At 41.7% G+C, this 19,718-nt stretch overlaps 1 protein-coding gene across 1 annotated transcript in view; it reads right to left on the reverse strand.

Annotated features, from left to right (window-relative positions):
* Positions 1-19,718, reverse strand: part of SLC22A3 (solute carrier family 22 member 3) — a 95,126-nt gene that overhangs the window by 46,053 nt on the left and 29,355 nt on the right. The window contains exon 2 of the mRNA XM_058534044.1: positions 1,046-1,149. Within this exon, the coding sequence (XP_058390027.1) occupies positions 1,046-1,149 (104 nt within the window). The remainder of the gene's footprint in view (positions 1-1,045; positions 1,150-19,718) is intronic.

Raw genomic sequence — 19,718 nt, forward strand, 5'->3', positions numbered from 1 at the left:
AAAGAGAGCAAAAGGGGAAAAGAGCGTCAGGCACAAAAGGAATAAGGAGAAAGTCAGATACAGAGAGGGTTGGGGACCGCAAGAGAAAAATAAGAGACAAATAAAAAGACAGTAGAAGAAACCAAAGGTTCTACCCATTTTGAAGTTCTGGCCTGGTCAAACTCAGACCATCAACTGGCTACAGGATTTGGGACATTTTCTTGTCTTGAATTAGATAATTAATTGCTAATTAATAGCTAATTAATGGCTATTGGCAGTTCTCTAAGAGGTACCCTGAGCACTGCCCACTGCAGGCATCGTCACAAGGACCAGATATGGCCAAGGGTCAAAGCTTTCCTGTTCTGGTCCTAAGGGGTATAGACAGAATAATTAAATTACTGCAAGTATTTTCAGAGTTGGAATTGGGATAAAGGAGTAGTTAAACATAAATGTGATAACCAATATGAACAATGTCTGAAACAGGAATATTTGAACAGAAAGCATGACTATCTTGAATATAGACACTCACTGTGTCTGCCATTAACTGCTATATTTATAAATGTTAAATAATAGATAAAGTTCTTTTAATGGTTTTGGAAAAACTTTTTTTCACAGATTTTTAAATTTGTAGCATAAAATACAGGGATTTCTTCCTTAAAAATTAAGTGAAACCAATGTGGAAAGGGCTGATTTTATGACTCGATCAACCAAACCACAACCAGTGAGTTAGTGAAGCACATGGAATCAGCTCCACAGTGTCCAGCCAGCCAGCTGTCAGCCCCACCAAGCAGTCACTGCCTTGCTGGTCTGCGTTTCCACCCAGATGCTTTCAGATCTACCCGGAGCAGCCCCATCCATTTGCATAGTTCAAGGAATAAAGAGACCCAGTTTAAGAAGGAAAGAACTAGTCAAACCAAATAAGTGTGAATTGTCATGAGTAGAGGAATTAAGATTTTTTTCCAAATTTAGCAAGAATAGTTTTTAATAGTTAACATAAAACATTTTTGTCTCCACACATATATGTCATATTCTAGTGATGTAAAATGGCCGTCATATCCATGCCTACCTGTCCGCCGCGTAGCCTAAGGTGAACGCTCCCGTCAGGAAGCCCAGGTTGAGGATGGCTTGTGTGAGGTCCAGCATCCACGCATTGACACACACGAGGTCAAACTGGAAAAGGAAAGAAAACACACAGGAGACACGTGGCAATGCTTATCCTCAAGACACCTGATCTTTCTTCCAGATCAGTGATCTTGACACATTTTTGCTCATATACTCAAATAAATTTTAAAAATGTATCACATGCATATTTTTACATGATATATAAAGGTTTTCTTTGTCAGTTTCAATAACTGTCAAGGATGTAATTTCCAGTATACTATAAATACTGACACTTTAAAATCATGTTGTTACATCATTCTTCAACTGTATCCAATAGAGTCTAAATACCATAGCCATTTGACACCTACCATCATCCAGTAAAAACAAGTTCTTCAATAGTCTAAAGTTTGACATCAATTTTTTTCTCTTTGAATTCTTATTTTCATTCCCACTACTTATATCCTAATATTTTATGTTGAAAATGTTTTATTGTGTTTTGTGTTAACGTGCATTGTGTTAATGGTGAGGTAAATAAATACTTCCGCGTGTAATAAATTATGTACATAAATTGCCATTTAATTAAAAAATTTTCCGGTGACAATGTCTCTAAGTATTAGAATCCTTTCTGATTGAGTTATAATTAACAGTTACTTTTAGACCATAATTTATAAAAACATAAAAGATGATGAGTTTTGAAAAAGAATTATTACACAGTAGTAAAATTTTGTTGGAAATGCACCTCTCCATTTCTAGAAGAATGTTAACAGAGCCTGGGGTTTTCCAGTTAGTTCATGTAATCTGTGGATGAAGATTACTTATTACCAGAATGAGTTAGGACTCAACATCAATTCTATTCCTGTTTTTCATTTTTATAAATGTATGTGCCAAGAAACCTTGTCTGTATAAATAAATTAATGGGAATGGAGAGAGTTTTGTTACAGCAATGTTACTCAATTCTTTTGCTTCTTTCTCAGTTATGCCAAGATTTACCTAGCAATCTATCATCAAAATTATTATTATTATTATTTTTTTTTGAGGAAGATCAGCCCTGAGCTAACATCTGCCTATCTTCCTCTTTTTTCTGAGGAAGACTGGCCGTGGGCTAACATCCATGCCCATCTTCCTCCACTTTATGTGGGATGCCACCACAGCATGGCCTGAGAAGCAGTGCCTCGGTGCACGCCCGCGATCCGAACCGGCGAATCCTGGGCTGCCACAGAGGAGCGCGCGCACTTAACCGCTTGTGGCACCAGGCTGGCCCCCTTTTTTTTGTTGTTCTTTTTTTTGTGTGTGAGGAAGATGGGCCCTAAGCTAACATCTGCCAATCCTCCTCTTTTTTTTTTTTTTGCTGAGGAAGACTGGCCCTGGGCTAACAACCATGCCCATCTTCCTCTACTTTATATGGAACGCTGCCACAGCATGGCTTAAAAATTATTTTTACTTTTCTATTAACCAACATGCCATTGAAATCTTCCTACAATCTTGCTGTAAGGAAAGAAATGGAAACCACTAGACCTACAAAAAGTTGTTTAATCGAGTCATTAGAGTCATTTACTTTCTTTCTAATTATTTTCTTACTTCCAAAACCAATATTCCAAATTGTTCCCTTGTTTGGTTCCCCACAGGATTTAAAACCCCAAGTCAATGCATCATAGGATGGGGGAAGAGATAAGATTCCTTTTGCAAAGTGGGAGAAGGACGTTAGAGATGGAAACCTTATCCTCATCACAGTCATATTCTCAGGCAAATCCATTTTGGACACATGTGAGTTGAAGCTCTGAACACTGATTCCCTTAAACGTACCCAGTCCCTGCACCCTGTGACGGTCTTGGCATACCTCCAAAGGGCACGCTTACTCCCGCCTGAAGACCACTGCTTTAGACTGTAGCATGAAGAGAAAATTAAAGCTGTTGGACTAGGAATTGTGAGTAGTCTCACAGATAGATATTCACAAGCATACTGTCATATTTATCTGTAGAACCCAACTTCTTGTCTTGGTTCCACACCTAACAGAGCTGGAAAAAAAAATGGGGGGCAGTAGGAACTGGCCTAACTCATAGAGAAGATTTATGGAGATCAAAGAAATACACATATATGCATAGTAGTAGTAATTGTGGTCATTTAAAAGAGTTTTATCATCACTGTAGGTATTGGTTTCTCCAGATGGAACAATTGTATTTTAAGTAAACTTGCAGATGACAATTTATCTGAAATAATTACCCATTAGAATTAAACATGTAAAAAATGCAACTAGAATAAAAGTATATAAAAATCCCAGAAATCAAACAGGCGATTTAACTGCCAGAGAAAACATTCTGCTTCAGAAAAAGTACCAACCAGTGTCAAATATAAACTCCCAAAGAGTAGAATTTGCTTCCTTCAGCTGTACTTCAGACAACTGGGTTAGCTACATATACAGACATGCCTTTCAGAGACGACACAGCAAACCCAGGAAGAGCTCTCCTTTTGATAAATTGGTTCAGCTGCTTTTGAATTGTGTGAATTAAAATGCCTCCCAAATATTCTTTAAACTCACAAAATATTCTTTAATATAAAACTGATTATCTTTTTCACTCTCCCAGAAGAGAAACTGTCCAAAAGGATTTTTTCATACTTCATATTCAAATGAAATTAATTTAAAATAAATGTCTAAGTGGTTAAAGCACTACGATAACTTAACGTTTCCTAAATATTTTCTATGATCACCTTTGGGCCACATATTGTCAGCCCTCTGTGCTTTGTTCTGCATCTCAGGCGCTGGAGGGGTGGAAACTACATTCCCAGAACCCTTTGCCAGCAGGGTTCCGTTTAGGTTCTGCCAGTAGGGGCATGGGGGAGGTGGGAAGGGTAGTGCAAGATCAGAAGGCAGGTGGGAGGTAGTGGGAATTTGGCTTCTGGCTGTGGCACCAGCTCCAGCTCTCACTGTGGGAGCGACAGCAGTGGGTCGTGGCTGCAGAAGTCAGCCAATGCTTCTAACCACTCCCTGGCCACACGGGGGCAAAGGGATAGGGCCCACAGGCTCTGTAATGCTGTGGAGCAGGGCAGGGGCTCTGCGGGACCAGTCCTTCCTCATCTCTCTCCTCGCTTTTCTAGCCCTTCCAAAACAGCTCAAATCCAAATCCTTTTATTAAATCCCTTACTGCTTGAAATACCTAGCCTAGTTTTTGTTTTTATGACTGGGAGGCTGCCATCTTTCAAAATTAATTTAAACAAATGATGTACCTGTAAAGAAATGCACAAAAATACACACACACTTATGTTTCCAGTACAGGGAGCAAACACTGCAGCTGCAAGGATTCCAGGGCTTGGTTTTGACTCTTGCTCATAGAGTCAGGAGGCAGACCCTTGCACTTCCTAAGCAGCTCTGAGTTCGCTGCCTGTTGCTGCAACCGCTCTGGGTCTATGATATGTTTTCATGTTTAAAGACAGGTCAGCAGGGACCAGAGCCGATGAGCGTCATAGGCTTAGGATTTCTTCTTGAAATAAAATTCAGTCCTAAAAGTTTGTTGTAGTTCCCAGGGAGACCTAAAAGCCACCTCTTGTCAAATTTACCTAAGTCTAAATCAAAGACACAAGCGTTTATGTCTTTCTCGTAAGACAATCTATCAAGAATGTGAGTCACCTCCTTTTTTCTTGAAGTGTACACAAAGACATTTAAAATTATTTTTAAATGCTCATAAATCCACATGTACCCATTCTGTTCCTTATTAATCTTCAAAGCCACTTTTACACAAAGAGAATTATTCCCCTTGACATGAGCAGAAAGCCGATCTGATAAAAGATTCAAACAACTGTTCGCGTAATGCTGAAAGGACTCCATTGCTTCATTTTGCAGAAAGCACAACAACTCTAGCCTGATTAGATACTTTTGAAGGGCTTCCAACCAAGGGCTCTTCTTGGCTTTTCTTAGTTGTTAAAATCCAAATAGACATGTCAATTTGAGTTGTAATGATAAAATGCTAGGGTAAGTTATTATTAGATATATGTCAAAGTTTTGATTTCTAATTATCCTTAAAACTAGAGCAACAGAAAATCTCCAATATACAAAGGTCAAAGGTAAGAAGTAAGGTAAAAATAATGCAGATATGCAAAAGTCTTAGAAACTCAGGAGGAGACTTGCCTGCTCCTTAAACCACAGGGATTGGACCCTGATGACCAGCAGCTGGCTTTTCCACAGAGGTCACATTTAGTCCTCTTGTGCAAACTCTCGTGTAAGAGATTCGAAGCTTAGAGGACATCATAATAGTTGACTTCAGCCATGGCCGTGAGAAATAGTACTCATTCGTTGTATTGTTGTGAGAGGAAGGGAAGTCTCTGAAGTCAAAAGACAAGACCTATGGGCCTCCGTTTCCATTTTCTAAGGATGAGTTGTAAATTGAACCATTCCTAATCAGCTCTTAGTTCGAAATCAGTAGCCATTAAACTCTTCACCAGTGTTAAAAACATCACATACACCTTTGGTTTGACCGTCAGGTGTGGGGGTGTCCCTGGCTACATTTAGCATTGGCCAGACAATTACACGTTGACCTCCATGGGCAGGTTCCATTTCTAATCAACAAACAAGCCACCATAACAGAACTTAATCATGGTTAAAAAGCATTGTAATCATAAAGAAAATAATTGGGGTTGAGTCTCCATGAGGGGAAAGGACGTCATTACTAATTCTAGTAATAATGAACATTTCTTTAACACGATTTGATGGCATTATTTGAGTATCCTAATATCAAAAAGTTAAGGCTTTTCTGACATGAATGAACCATCATGATGAGCTGCAGGTATGTACAGAAAGCTTCCTGTGGTTTACCCGGCATTATGCAGATGCGAGTTGAGAGAAATACCAGCGACGTGCATGCTTTGTATATGCCTCTGTGAGGAGCTTATTACACAGTTTAGAGAGCCAAGGTCAGCTTATGTGAAGCAAATGTAGAGCAATTGAGATCTAAATTGAATGGGATTGACTATAAATGCAAGAGGGCCTCAGAGAAAGAAATGGCTGGTAGGGTCCAGAGCAGTCAGATACATAAAGAAGGTGGGACATAAGCAGATCCTTTGACAATGAGCTGGATTTAGAAGGAGAAAAGAGGGGGAGAGAAAGGTATTTGAGCAGAGTGATGGGCAGCCCAAGCAAAGGGACAGGAGCATGAATGCCAATGAGGCTCAGATCTGCCTGCAGCACGTGGGGTGCAACAACACTCAGCTTTTTGAGGTGAGGACCCACTTGTCTCTATTCCACCCAGTGGGGAAGGGAGAGTGGGTCCAGGCGGTGGGACAGTGAGTTTCTTATTCAGGAAACCAGAGGCATCAAGAGAGCTCAGGACAGAGGGAGAACGAAGTGCTAAAGGATAAAGGAAGAGTCTGGAAGGTTGCAAATGGAAAGGCCCAGAGCAGATGTCCAGGACCTGAGACAGAAAAAAGATTACAAGGAGATGAGAGCAAGACTAACAGATGAAGAGGAAACCCAAGAGTTTGCACTGATCTCCTAGATCACAGTGACTTTGCCTATCATAGAGGCATCATTATGTCATAAAAGGCTTATCCATCCTGCTTGTCACGTAAGCTTTTCTCCAAGGTTAATAATAGCCATGCTTTAACGTACAGTTAAGCCAATACACTTTGAAATACGATGGAGAGTTGTCCTTTAAATGCATGGCTTTTTGTCTGAGTTTGTGAAATTGGAAGGAATGAAAAAATAAATTTACTTTAATAATAATAATGCCTTGTCATTTGTTAACTTATGCCCTTTGTGACTCACCCTCAAATCTTAGACGTTCAAGCCCTTTTATTTCTTTGTAGTGAAGACATGCAGTTACTCATCTTAAAATGTTTACGATTTCTCTAAATAACTGAGAATGTCTAAAGATGAGAGGAAGATGATAGGCTCTGAATTTGTGCAGATCTAAGGACAGAGAGGAGCCAAAGTTCTGGAGTCCGACAGACTGTGTGTCTTGGCTCTGCCACTCCTAGCTCTGAGTCCTTTGGTGATTTTATTAATGTCTTTGACCCTCTGTGTCCTTATCTATAAAATGAGGGTAGAACGCAATTGATGATATCACTGAGATAATACATGTAGAGTACTTAGCCCAATGCCTGAGATTAATTCAATGTCCAATAAATGTCACCAATTGCATTATGATTAGTGATGTGATGATGAGGATGGTTTTAAATGTGGCATTCAACACTGGCTGCTTGTTAGAACTGCTTGGGGTAATTGGAAAAATGCCTGAGCCCCATTCCAGACCAATTAAGTCAGAATCTAGTCTAATGAGCAGCTGAGGTTGAAAACCACTGGTGTAAAGGTTATCAGCTATTTAAATACCTGCTGGAGGATAGTTAATTTTTGCATATCATACTGGGTTGAATAGTTTTCCTCCCAATTTACATTCATCTGGAACCTCAGAATATGACCCTATTTGGAAATATTGTCTTTGCTGATGCAACTAATTAAGAGGAGGACATACTGGATCAGCGTGGGCCCTAATCCAATAACTGGTGTCTCTATAAGAAGAGGAGACAGAGACACAGACACACAACAGGAAGAACACCATGTGAAGATATAGGCAGAGGTTGGAGTGATGCATCTACAAGCTAAGGAAAACCAAGGGTTGCCTGTGTATTGGTTTTGTGTGTGTGTGTGTGTGTGTGTGTGAGGAAGACTGGCCCTGAGCTAACATCTGTTGCCAATCCTCCTCTTTTTGCTAGGAAGATTGTCCCTGAACTAACATCTGTGCCCCTCTTCCTCTATTTTGTATGTGGGATGCTGCCACAGAATGGCCTGATGAGCAGTGTGCAGGTCTGCACCTGGGATCTGAACCCACGAACCCCAGGCTGCCAAAGTGGAGCACACAAACTTAACCACTAAGCGACTGGGCTGGCCTGGTGTATTCACTTTTTAGGGCTGTCATGACAAAGAACCTCAGACTGGGGACTTAAACAACAGGAATTTATTTTTTCATAGTTCTGGAGGCTAGAAGTCCAAGATCAAGGTGTCAACAGGGTTGGTTTCTTCTGAGGCCTCTCTCTTTGGCTTGTAGACAGCTGTCTTCTCCCTGTGTCTCCACATGGTCTTCCTCTGTGTGTGTCTGTGTCCTAATCTCCTATTCTAAAATGTCACCAGTCATTTGGATTAGGGCCCATCCTAGAGACTTCATTTCAACTTAATATCCCCTTTAAAGATCCTATCTCCAAATACAGTCACACTGTGAGGTACATATGAATTTGAGGGGATATATCTTAGCCCACAACAACCGTGAACACCGGAAGTTAAGAGAGAGTCATGGAGCAGGTTCTCCCCTAGAGCCTTCAGAGAGAGCACGGTCCTGCAGACACCTTGATCTCCGATTCTGGCCTCCAGAACCAAGAGACAATGAATTTCTGTTATTTTACACCAGCCCAGTTTGTGGTGATTTGTTATGCCAGCCCTAGGAAACTAACACACATGTCTATTGGCATATTTTGAAAGTTTCTGTATAAAATGAAGCATTATTTAAAAAAAAAAAAATACAGCTCTCCCTTCCTAGTCCTCGCTCCTTGGAATTCAGGGGTGAACTCGGTACTGAGTCCAGATCCTCACAGCTGCACTTCCCTCAGTTGCTCATCTTGTTCCCTGGGTGGAGCACCCTGGAGTGAGCGGGCATCTTTCTCTCACTGGAAAGGCCAGCCACCACTGCTGCCTGGCTGAGGCGCCCAGTGTGAAGCCCTCTGCTGTGCGAAGTGGTGCACCTGCCCAAGGGCCAGCCTGGGCCTTCAAACATGCTGGCTTCCCAAGCAGGGGATTTGACAACCTAGACGTGAAAGGGAACTGCTGCCCCGTGAGACAGACTGGCCAATAGGAGGTGGCAGATGGGAAAAGAGAGGGAGTCCTACCCCTTGCATGGCTGTTCTGAGATGCAGGCGGTCCATACAGCCTCATGGGAGTCACCCTGAAGACTGAGCATCCGGCAGTGTTTGCTGTGGAGCTGTGGCCAGCAAGGGGCTGCACCCCTTGATCTGCCCTCTCGCCTTCCCAGCCTCTTCCCTTTCCCCCTTGCTCTTCCTTCCCTGGGGTTGCAGCTCCTGATAAAGAATTAGCATGTAAGCTTTTGCCCCAGGCTCCATATTTTAGGGAACCCAGGTAAAGGAATGCTTATGAACTGAATCACAATCATTTCAATGAGTACCAATCTATTTTAAATTCATGACTCTGGGGTTGGAGGAGTCTTCTAAAAAATTATGCATTTTAGGTGTTGAATCATCAGCTTTAAATTAATTGAAGACACAAATACTGCCAATCATAGCTCCTGTTCCCCATGAACTAACCATCCTGAATCACCACTTTGATTTAATGTAATTCCATCTAATAGGAAAGATCCATCCAAAGTCTTATCTGGGAGCAGCTGTTTTAGACTTCACTCTCCAGACTCTGCCTTCTTCCATGCTGGAGCCAATTCTGACCACGTTTAAGAGTATATCCTCAGACCCCAGGTCTACTCACAGGTCCTGCAGTCATAAACCTGTATTACCAAGGTTTGCCCCTTTCTAGAAATGGAGCCCTGTGCTAAACCAGGGCATGACTTAGGAACCGAGCCTCCAGCCTGGCTCTGATTATCTGAGTGTGAGCAACTTCAACACTGGGAGCAAGAATGGTCAAAAAGGAACACATATCTGACCTGCTATACCCATGGGCTAGGAGGAGAGATGCTTAGCAAAATTATATAGAAGTGCTTCGGACTCCACATGCAGGGGACATTTGTTGTTCCATTGTCCAGCATCTACTGTCACCTCCTCTAGTAGCACCACCAGACTAACTTCTGGGGAATTACCCCTCCTACACTATGAGCAGGAATGAGGGCTTTGCCTTCCTTTGCCAAGGCTACCACATGGCCTGAGTTGGGTTGAACTGAGAATTAAATGACAGAATTGATATTTAATTGCTTCACACTCTGTAGACATTCAATGAATGTTTGTTCATTGATTGATTCAGTCAGTCAGTTATTCCAAGAAAATGGTACAAGACAATCAATATTAGTACAAGACTTAAACAAAATGGCCCATGATTGAAGATCAATTGTAAGGAACCAGGTCACATGACTTCTTAATCAAGTGAGATTACCAGTCTACAATCTCAGATACCTCATCCTGTCATCTGACAATGAATGTTCTGGAAAGATGAAACAGACGACTGCTCTAGCCAGTGAATACCTAATATATTGACTTTTGGGGAGAGGCAAAGGTGGTTGTTTCTTCTTGGCTTGAGATGGCTAACAGCCAGGCCTTGTAGCTCCATTTTCCTGGATTCCTGTGTCTACTCTAGTAATTTTTCAAACAGGACACTCTGACATGTTCTGTTGGCCACCTTCAGGGAAGCTGAGGGATATAACTACAGGCTTCTTGAAAGAAGGCATGGGCATTGTACTAGTTTTGCTTAGTGCATTAGTCTTCAATTGCTGTGTGACAAATTACCACAAACCTAGCAGCTTAGAACAACACCCATTCATTATCTCACGGCTCTATAGGTCAGAAGTCTGGGTAGGCTTGGCTTTACTCTCTGCTCAGTATCTCACATGCATGGTATCAGTTAGGCTGGGCTCTCACCTAGAAGTTCTGGGAAGAATCTGCTTTCAAGCTCATCCTGGCTGTTGGGAGAATCCAGTTCCTTGTCTTGTGGGGTTGGCATCCCGTTTTCTTGTTGGTTGAAAGTTGAGTTGTTGAGTTTGTCCTTGACCTCCTCCCTTCCATTTGGGCCACCTCCCTCTTCTCATCAGATGGTTCTCTCCAATCTACTCCCTTTTTACCTCTATGCTCTCTCTCCCATTTGCCAATACTCTGCCAATTTGCAACATATAGGAAAAAAAATTCCATTGGGCATCTCCCAATATTCATTACATTCATTTAAGCATTCCTTGGGTTTTCCTAGCTCCATGTGCCCCTGGCCTTGGCAGCAGTCGCCAGTAGTCCCCGGAGGTGAGGGTTACGCTTGGGCACGGCTGCCTTGGTGCTGTGAGCAGGAAGCACAGCAGCTCCAGCTGGGTTGCGCCCAACCAGACACTTGGAGACTCTGGCTCCTCCAGCATTGCTCAGAGCTCCGGATCTGGCTCCCTGGAGGAGGCATGAGGGAACGAGTGACACAACCTCCAAGGGTGCAGTTTGACCATCAAGATGGGAGTCAGGAAGAGGGAACAGATAAATTCCAGATGAATTGCTCCCTCTTTCTCCTCTCAATAGACTCTAGTCTCATGAGATGCTCCAGAGCAACAACAGCAAAGATGGCAAAATGCTTTGGTAGACAGTGACTGTGAACTCTTACCGACCTCCCTCCCTCTTGGAGAGCAGATGTCAAGGCTCTGCAGCTGGCTGATCAGCAGCTGCTGCAGGTGTTTGGGCTCTGGGGCCAGCTTGGGACCCACCACAGTGTAGCCACCTTCCCACTGTCCCCACCTTACTCTCCTCTACCCTCTCTCCCTGACTGCAGTGGCTCCCCTCAACAGAGACTGAGCACAGCACCTCAATTTTGCCTCTAGATCTGTTTTCTGGAGAATCTAGACTGTGCAATAGGCACAGATATAGGCACTCTTTATAAGATTTTATTAGAATAAGTAAAAAGACTTAAAGAGATACCCTGAAAATAACAAATTTCACTCAAAATGCAACTGAGAATAAAGCCATAATACTCTACAGTGCCATGACCTCTCCTCCTCATATATTCTCTCTGCTTTCCTTTTTCCCCCTGCCCAGCCCACCCTGACTGCTCATTGATGGAAGGGAACGGAGGAGGCTTTAGAAAAAAGCAAAGACAGATTAGAAAATAGAGAGTGAGATAAAGGAGCAACAGAGAAAGGCACAGGAGGCAAAACCAACACTGTAACTGAGAGAGATGGATGAACCACGTGGCTGCTGCGTTGTCTGCTTGGGACTCTCATGATGTGATGGTGTGGGTACTCATGTAAGGGCACAGATGGCAAGGGGTGGGCAGTGTGAAACGCCCGCGTCTGTCTAAAGGGGGCCTGGATTCAGAGTTGAGAAACACTGCTACGTGCTTGAGAAATCAGACTTAAGAAGCCAATATTGGCTTCCAATTCCCGAGGGTCACAGATCCACAGATTTACCAACTCCTCTCTCTCCCAATTTCCAGCTGAAAGGGCCCAACCAGTACAATAATAAAAATTGCAAACCACAGGTAGAAACTAGAGAAGGGTCCTGCCCACACACCTAAGGCTTCGGAATTTTTGGCAGAAAGCAGAGCAGGGATGAGCAGAGCCAGGCAGGCACCACCTGCTGCCACTGAACCTGTTGGAGGAGAGGAAGCCTGTTGGGGAGCTGAGCAAAGGGACTCGTCCCCTCCCCTCTCTACTCCCCTCACTAACAGCTCCTGGCTGGATCCAAGGTGGAGGAGGCTGGGCCTTGAGGAAGTCTGAGTGGGAGGATTCTGGGCGTCTAGGGGGTGCAGGAGCTGCAGTGTGGGCTGCCCACAGCCTGGAGTGGAGGACTGGCAGCTGCATTGTGTGTGTTGGGGGATGGGGTTTGCAGGACAGACCCTCCACAGGTCAGCTGCGAGTAGCTGGAGGAAGAGGGGATTATCTCCTTCCCCAGCTTATCTTGTGCAGCCATGTCAAACCCCCACAAATAGAGGCTGCTAGAAGTCCCTGAACCCATGGATATCTCCTCCTGATGCCACGCAAATCAGAGAAAAGTTACAATCAGTGGGAACCAGAAGAACTGAAAAGACACTGCGTATTGCTTGCCAGGTCCAGCACCCCTGCCAGTCATGTATAAACATACGCAGAAGAAAACACCCGATTCAGAAGAGAAGACCCATCTGAGCGCTGGCAGCAAATGATTCTCAGTAAAAGAGTGACTGCAAGAAACAGGGAGTAAACTAAAAACCCTAATTTAGAGTTTCGGTGAGATGCAAGAGGCCATTGCATTGATAAAATAAGAGCAGTTAGCTGGCAAAGAGGAGCATTCCACAAAAAGGACCTACTGGAGATTAAAACTATAACTGCTGAAATTAAAAACAAATGCAGGCAGTGAGCACTTGCTGAAGAATAGTCAGTGACCTGGAACGCCTGTTTGAAGAAGTGTTTCAGGAACCTGAAAAAAAAGACAAAAGAGGAGAAATCTGGGACAAAAGAAGGGAAGCACAGAGGAATCCAATGTACAAATACTGGTTTTTCCATAAGTGGGACACAGAGGAGAGGAGAATTATGATAAAGCCAACAGGGAAGTTCTAGGAGTGGAAGAAACATTTGACTCGAGTGGCAGGGGGCCGAGGACGACAGAGGTCCCACTGTTCTCCAAGCATTTGCACGTCAACCCCCACGTTCTAGGGTGGCGTCTGCTTGTTTGTTGTTGTTACTCCCCCCTCAAAAAGAACCACCCCACATCCTTGCCCTTGTCCCCCACCCTTTCACCCCTAGCTTGGGATTCAGCTTTCTCTGCTGGGCTAAGTCAGGTACTGGTCTATAGTTATTGATATGGAAAGATATCCACATTTTAGTAGGTTTAAAAATCAGGTTATAAAACAAGATATATGATCCCACGTGTAAAATAATCTGTATTTATGCATATATACAGAAAACGTTAGAAGGGAAGGGCACCCATTAAGCTAACTGACAAGTTCTGAGTGGTTGGATGATGGGTGATTTCACTTTCATACTTTTTTGTTTTCTTAATTTTCTTTGCATTGAGTATGTATTATTTATTTATATTTTTTGTGAGGAAGATCAGCCCTGAGTTAACATCCATTGCCAATCCTCCTCTTTTTGCTGAGGAAGACTGGCCCTGGGCTAACATCTGTGCCCATCTTCCTCTACTTTATATGGGACGCTGCCACAGCATGGCTTGACAAGCGGTGCGTCCGTGCGCGCCCGGGGTTCCGAACCCGAGAACCCCGGGCCACCGCAGCGGAGCGCGTGCACTTAACAACTTGCTTCACCGGGCCGGCCCAAGTATGTATTATTTTTAAACATTTTATTAGAAAGATGTAAAACTATAACCACTTTGGAAAAACAAAAAAATTCTATACTGAATGTAAAGCCATATATTAGAAGGGAGGGAAAGGAGTTTTGTTGAGGGAAATAAAGCGAGTGTGGCAAGAGGAAGGGGTGAGATGGGGTCTCCAGAGTCGGATGCAACTACAGGCATACCTAGCTTTATTGTGCTTCACTTTATTGCACTTTGCAGATACTGCGTTTTTTACAAGACTCTCCACCAGCAAAAACATTATGACTCACTGAAGGCTCAGATGATGGTTAGCATTTTTCAGCAATAAAGCATTTTTTAATGAAGGTATGTACTTTATTTTAGACATAATGTTATTGCACACTTAATAGACTATGATATAGTGTCAACATAACTTTTATATGCACTGGGAAACCAAAGAATTCACATGACTCACTTTATTGCAATATTCACTTTATTTCAGTGGTCTGGAACTGAACCTGCAATATCTCCGAGGTATTATGCCTGTATCTATCAAAGGCTGGTATGGGGTGAAGTGGAGCAGGGTGGTCTCCCTGACAATTATGTTTGAAATAATTGTTAGTGGGGAATCAGAGATGAGTGAGGGTCAGGCCGGGGGGATTGTCTTCTTGAAAGTCTTTCGGTGATATTTAGTTTCACATGAAATTTAGGAAATAATTAAAAATGTAAAAACACAAATCAAGAACCTCTCTCTAGGTACAGTTAAACCCCTTCATGCTTCAGGTGAGTTCACTCTTCCTCTTGGCAAATCCAGTTCTGGTAAAGGAGTTCTCACGGCAGAATGCAGCTTTCACTCACTGCCATTCACACGTGATCTGAAGCCTAAGGCATGGACAGCACTGGAATTTTTTTTGCTGGACCTCTTGATATCCTTCAGGTCTCTGAGGTGCTGTTTGTCTTCAGTCTTTTTTCTTTCTCTTCTCAGGACTGGGTCATTTCTATTGATCTTCCTTCAAGTTCACTTATTCTGCCATCTCCAATCTGTTATTGAGCCCATTTAGTGAATCTGTCATCTCAGTTATTGTACTTTTCAGCTCTAGAATTTCCATTTTTTAATAGTTTCCATTTCTCTGTTGAAATTTTCTATCTACTCATGCATTAAGACCATTTTTCCTTTAATTCTTTGAACATCCTCTATTAAGTTGAATGAATTTATAGTAGCTGCTTGGAAGTCTTTGGCTCCTAAAGCCAACGCCTATGACCACTTAGAGTCAGTTTCTATAGGCTGCCCTTCTCCACTCCCCTGACCCCAACATGATCACATTTCCTCCTTCTTTGCACGTCTTACTGGCTTGAGATATCAAAGGACAGGCCCTAACGCTGCCGGATAATAGTCTCTTCAGCCTCTCTGAAGCCTCTTGTGTTCCTCTAACGACTGTAGGCTTTTATTGTGGTAGGAAGTTAACTTACCTGGACTCAGACTGCAAACTCTCACAGCCCTGTGATGTAGAGCAGCTGATAACTCAGCTCAATTTGACAGCTTCTGGCAGCTGCTTTTTTTAGCCTAGCCCTCTAGTAGTTACCCTTAGGATTTGGAAAGAGTTTACGTGCAGATTCTGGGGTTCATGCTTTCTGCGGCTCTCCTGCTTCTGGGGAATCTCATTCCCCTAATTTCCAGCTGGTCACCAGTTTGTGGCTCAGCTCTCTTACATCTTTAACCAGTAGGGCTTTTCTATCATCTGAGCTGCACTTGGATTGGGGAATGCACTCAGTTAATAAGTGAAAAAGTGAATCTGGATTTTTATTTTCTTCTTCCAAGAAAAATTAAGGTAGATAAAATTGGGAATTAGCATACTTTGGCTCTAATAACATATTACCTACATGATATATATTGAACTTTCCACATTTCAAAATCACATGAAATGAGATTTCAGACTATCAAGTAATTCTAAAATGAATGTTTTATTTCATTAAGAAGACTAAATAGCTCCAACTGATACGAATATGTCCTTCAGAATTTTCAATTTTAAAAATTTTCACTCTTCCATTGGACTCATTGGAAATATAATTGAATGAAGTGTTACTGTCACTATGTGTGATGTTAGAATCTCAGAGTTAAGATATTTCTGGTGCTTTCTTTGCTCCTGACCCCAACATATCACATTAACTCACCTTTTGGTTCAGTTTTCCAGACAGGTAGAAAAACGATGGCTGAAAATAGACATCACAATAATCTCTTTGCTAATAAGGGTTTTCTATTATTACTCTTGATAGTTGAAAAAAGATATAATTTAAGAAAATAAACAAATTTACATTAAACTACTTCTTTCTTAAGCCTAATTAAATGTATATTTCAAATTATATGTTAAACTTTGAAGATATTGTAGGATAACTTTCAACTGTTAGTGTTTCAGACAATATACTCATCTAACTTACTTCAAAAACAGTGTTCATTTAAAGTTGTGCACAATAGCTGACTCATATTTTTACCAATTTTCTCAGTCCCCGAGACCCAGTCAGCCCTGAGTGCTGGAGAGGAGTTGGCTTCTGTGGTACCTTGTTCCATATCAACCACAACACCTAATATCCAAAGTTCAAGCTTCACAGTGTACGCTTCCAAAAATTGGTCTGCTAAGCATCCGTCTTATGAGATATCACTAAAGTAATAATCTGCCTTAGAATAATAACAGGTCCTACGGGTCGTATTAGAGGGGAATGTCTTTTTTTATTTTTTGCCTTGGAAATGAGATTATCCTTCCTTTGATTAAAACGTTCAGTGGTTCCCCACTTTTTACAGAATAAAGTTTAGGCTTTTTATTATAGCTTTCAAAGGCCTTTCCATAGTATCTGGACACATTTTTTTTTTTTTTTTGTGAGGAAGATCAGCCCTGAGCTAACATCTGATGCCAATCCTCCTCTTTTCTTCTGAGGAAGACTGGCCCTGAGCTAACATCTGATGCCAATCCTCCTCCTTTTTCTGATGGGCTAACATCCATGCCCATCTTCCTCCACTTTATGTGGGATGCCGCCACAGCATGGCTTGACAAGCGGTGCGTCGGTGTATGCCCAGGATCCGAACTGGCGAACCCTGGGCCGCTGCAGCAGAGCGCGCGCACTTAACTGCTTGCGCCACTGGGCCGGCTCCCCTCGACACATTTTTCCAAGCTTATCACTTATTGCTTTTCACTTTCTCAGCTCCACTGGCATGTTTGCATATATCTGAATCATTTTTACCTTTGTGAGCTTCCAGCTTTTCTCTGTATCTGGCACACCATTTTTCCATCTCTTCTCTGCCTGATAAAATCCTATTCCTTCATCCTTCAAGGCCTAGATAAAATGTGTCCAGTGGACTGGAGATGCTCTATTTATCAGAACCTTCATGGATATCTATTTCTGTTAGCTCCAGAAGTTAAACATCTTTATCATGACTACCCATCCTGAATTTCCCAGAAAAGTCCCAATTCTATGTTTGTCTCCAAAGTAAACTTGTCACTTCTCAGACTACATGTCTCTGTTTTTTGGTTTGAAACTCTGATTTACTACATTATCACTCTGTATCATCAGATTAAAAAGTTGAAGAAAAAAACAAATTATTTTAAAACGATTGTTGCCTGTAATTTTTAAAAATTATTTTTTGGGGCCAGCCCCGTGGCTTAGCGGTTAAGTGCGCGTGCTCCGCTACTGGCAGCCTGGGTTTGGATCCTGGGCGCGCACCGACGCACCGCTTCTCCAGCCATGCTGAGGCCGTGTCCCACATACAGCAACTAGAAGGATGTGCAGCTATGACATACAACTATCTACTGGGGCTTTGGGGAAAAAAAAGGAGGAGGATTGGCAATAGATGTTAGCTCAGAGCCAGTCTTCCTCAGCAAAAAGAGGAGGATTAGCATGGATGTTAGCTCAGAGCTGATCTTCCTCACACAAAAAAAAAAGAGAGAGAGAAAAAAAAATTATTTTTTAAGGAATGTGGTATACGTTAGAAGAAAAACAACCGATTATTATAATTGCCTGCAATTCCACTCTGATATGAATATTCTTTAGACATTTAACTATGCATATATACATACATATATGTTTTAAAAACATAGTCACATTCTTCTATTTTATAGAGTCTGCATATGATTCATGAGTCTGTGAATCTCTCTTCTATACCATCTCTATAAGTGGCTGTATTTAGTCCATTGCATATGTGACCATAATTATTAAACCAATTCTTTATTTTGGATAAGTGATTAGGTAATTTTGATTCTTTTCCACCATTATTGAAATGTACTGCAAGCATTATTTTTAAAAAAGAATGCTACATCTCTAAGAGTTTTGAAATACAGCCAAATCAAGGCAAGCAAAATAAATGCATTTTGGGGTGAAAATAGTAAATTACAATTTCAAAAAAAATATTCCAGTTGTTTTGTTAACCTTCTTATATTCTAACTTATTACAAAACAAGTTTTAAAAAATATTGTGTAAAGCAACTTGCTAATTTATGTAGATTACAGATTCTTTTGTAAAAACTCTGATATAGACCTCTTGAAATAAATAAGCATGAGCATATTCCACAGAAATCCATTTCCCCACAAAGTTTTTCAATCCCAGTTTTTAAAAAAATAAAATGTAGGATGTGTCTAGATTAGCTTCAATGTTAATTAAGGTGATCACAGCTTTTTCTTGGAATTGATTTCGTCACCCTTACATGATAACAATCCTCTGAAATAATTAGGACATGTAGAGACATTTAAAGGACATGACAAATATATTAAAATGACTCAACATTTTGGAAACAAGGCTATCTAGACTACATGATGGGAAAAATAAAAATAGATAACATAGTCAGCATGTATATTTCAGATGCCTTTATCTGCATATGATTTGTGAGCACAGGTAATAAATAATGAGATACACGTCAGAATAATGACAAGTACACAGCATGAGTCAGAGCTCCTTGATTTCTTGGGAATCTAACTGCAATTATATACAGGGGCTGATTTGTATTTGAAATCACACAATAATTAGCACAAAAATAGGCCAACTATTTGATAATTATAAGTACTGTACTAAAGGAGAAAAAAAGACACAGGATTTCTCCTTGGAAACATTATAAGGTTTAAAACTAATCATCATAATAAAAGTTTAGCTGCTTTTTATGGTTCTTTGGTTTGGGAAAAGGAAGGTACCAAATTGACCTATCACGAAGTAAGAGACTTGGGGACTTTTACCAATGCAAAAATTAGTTTTATCACAACTACTTGGCATTTTGAAAGCAGTACCAGGGGATATTTTGCTCCTGGAAATTTTTCACAAATACCGACAAAGTGATACTCGGCAGCTTTCTGGGCCTAAGACCCAACGGAACGTGCAAGAAGCATGTCATAAGCCATCTGATTGCAGGTTGGGTCAAACGGATAGAGGAAAACTATTAAAAACTAATTAATAATAAATCCCACTATGACCTTAACCAGCCTTTTTGAGGAAAGTAAACACGTGATCTTCTCTATCCGTCCTCTGGAGAGACAGACTCCCCCCTTCCCACCCCCTCACCTTCCATGTGAGGGCGTGATGTGGAGTCCTGTTAACTATTGGGGCGTCTCCCAGGACATCTAGACTCCAATCTCTTTTAATAAACTGCCTTTGGCGAAGTCAAGGATTTCCTGATATATATACTGTCCGCCAGACATTCCCTGGAGAGGAATTCTAGAATGGGGAAGGAGACTCATCTCATCTTCCTAGATTTTAGTTTCTATCTT

This window comes from Diceros bicornis, chromosome 39, assembly GCF_020826845.1.
Source record: "Diceros bicornis minor isolate mBicDic1 chromosome 39, mDicBic1.mat.cur, whole genome shotgun sequence".
In the NCBI taxonomy this organism is placed as follows: domain Eukaryota; kingdom Metazoa; phylum Chordata; class Mammalia; order Perissodactyla; family Rhinocerotidae; genus Diceros; species Diceros bicornis.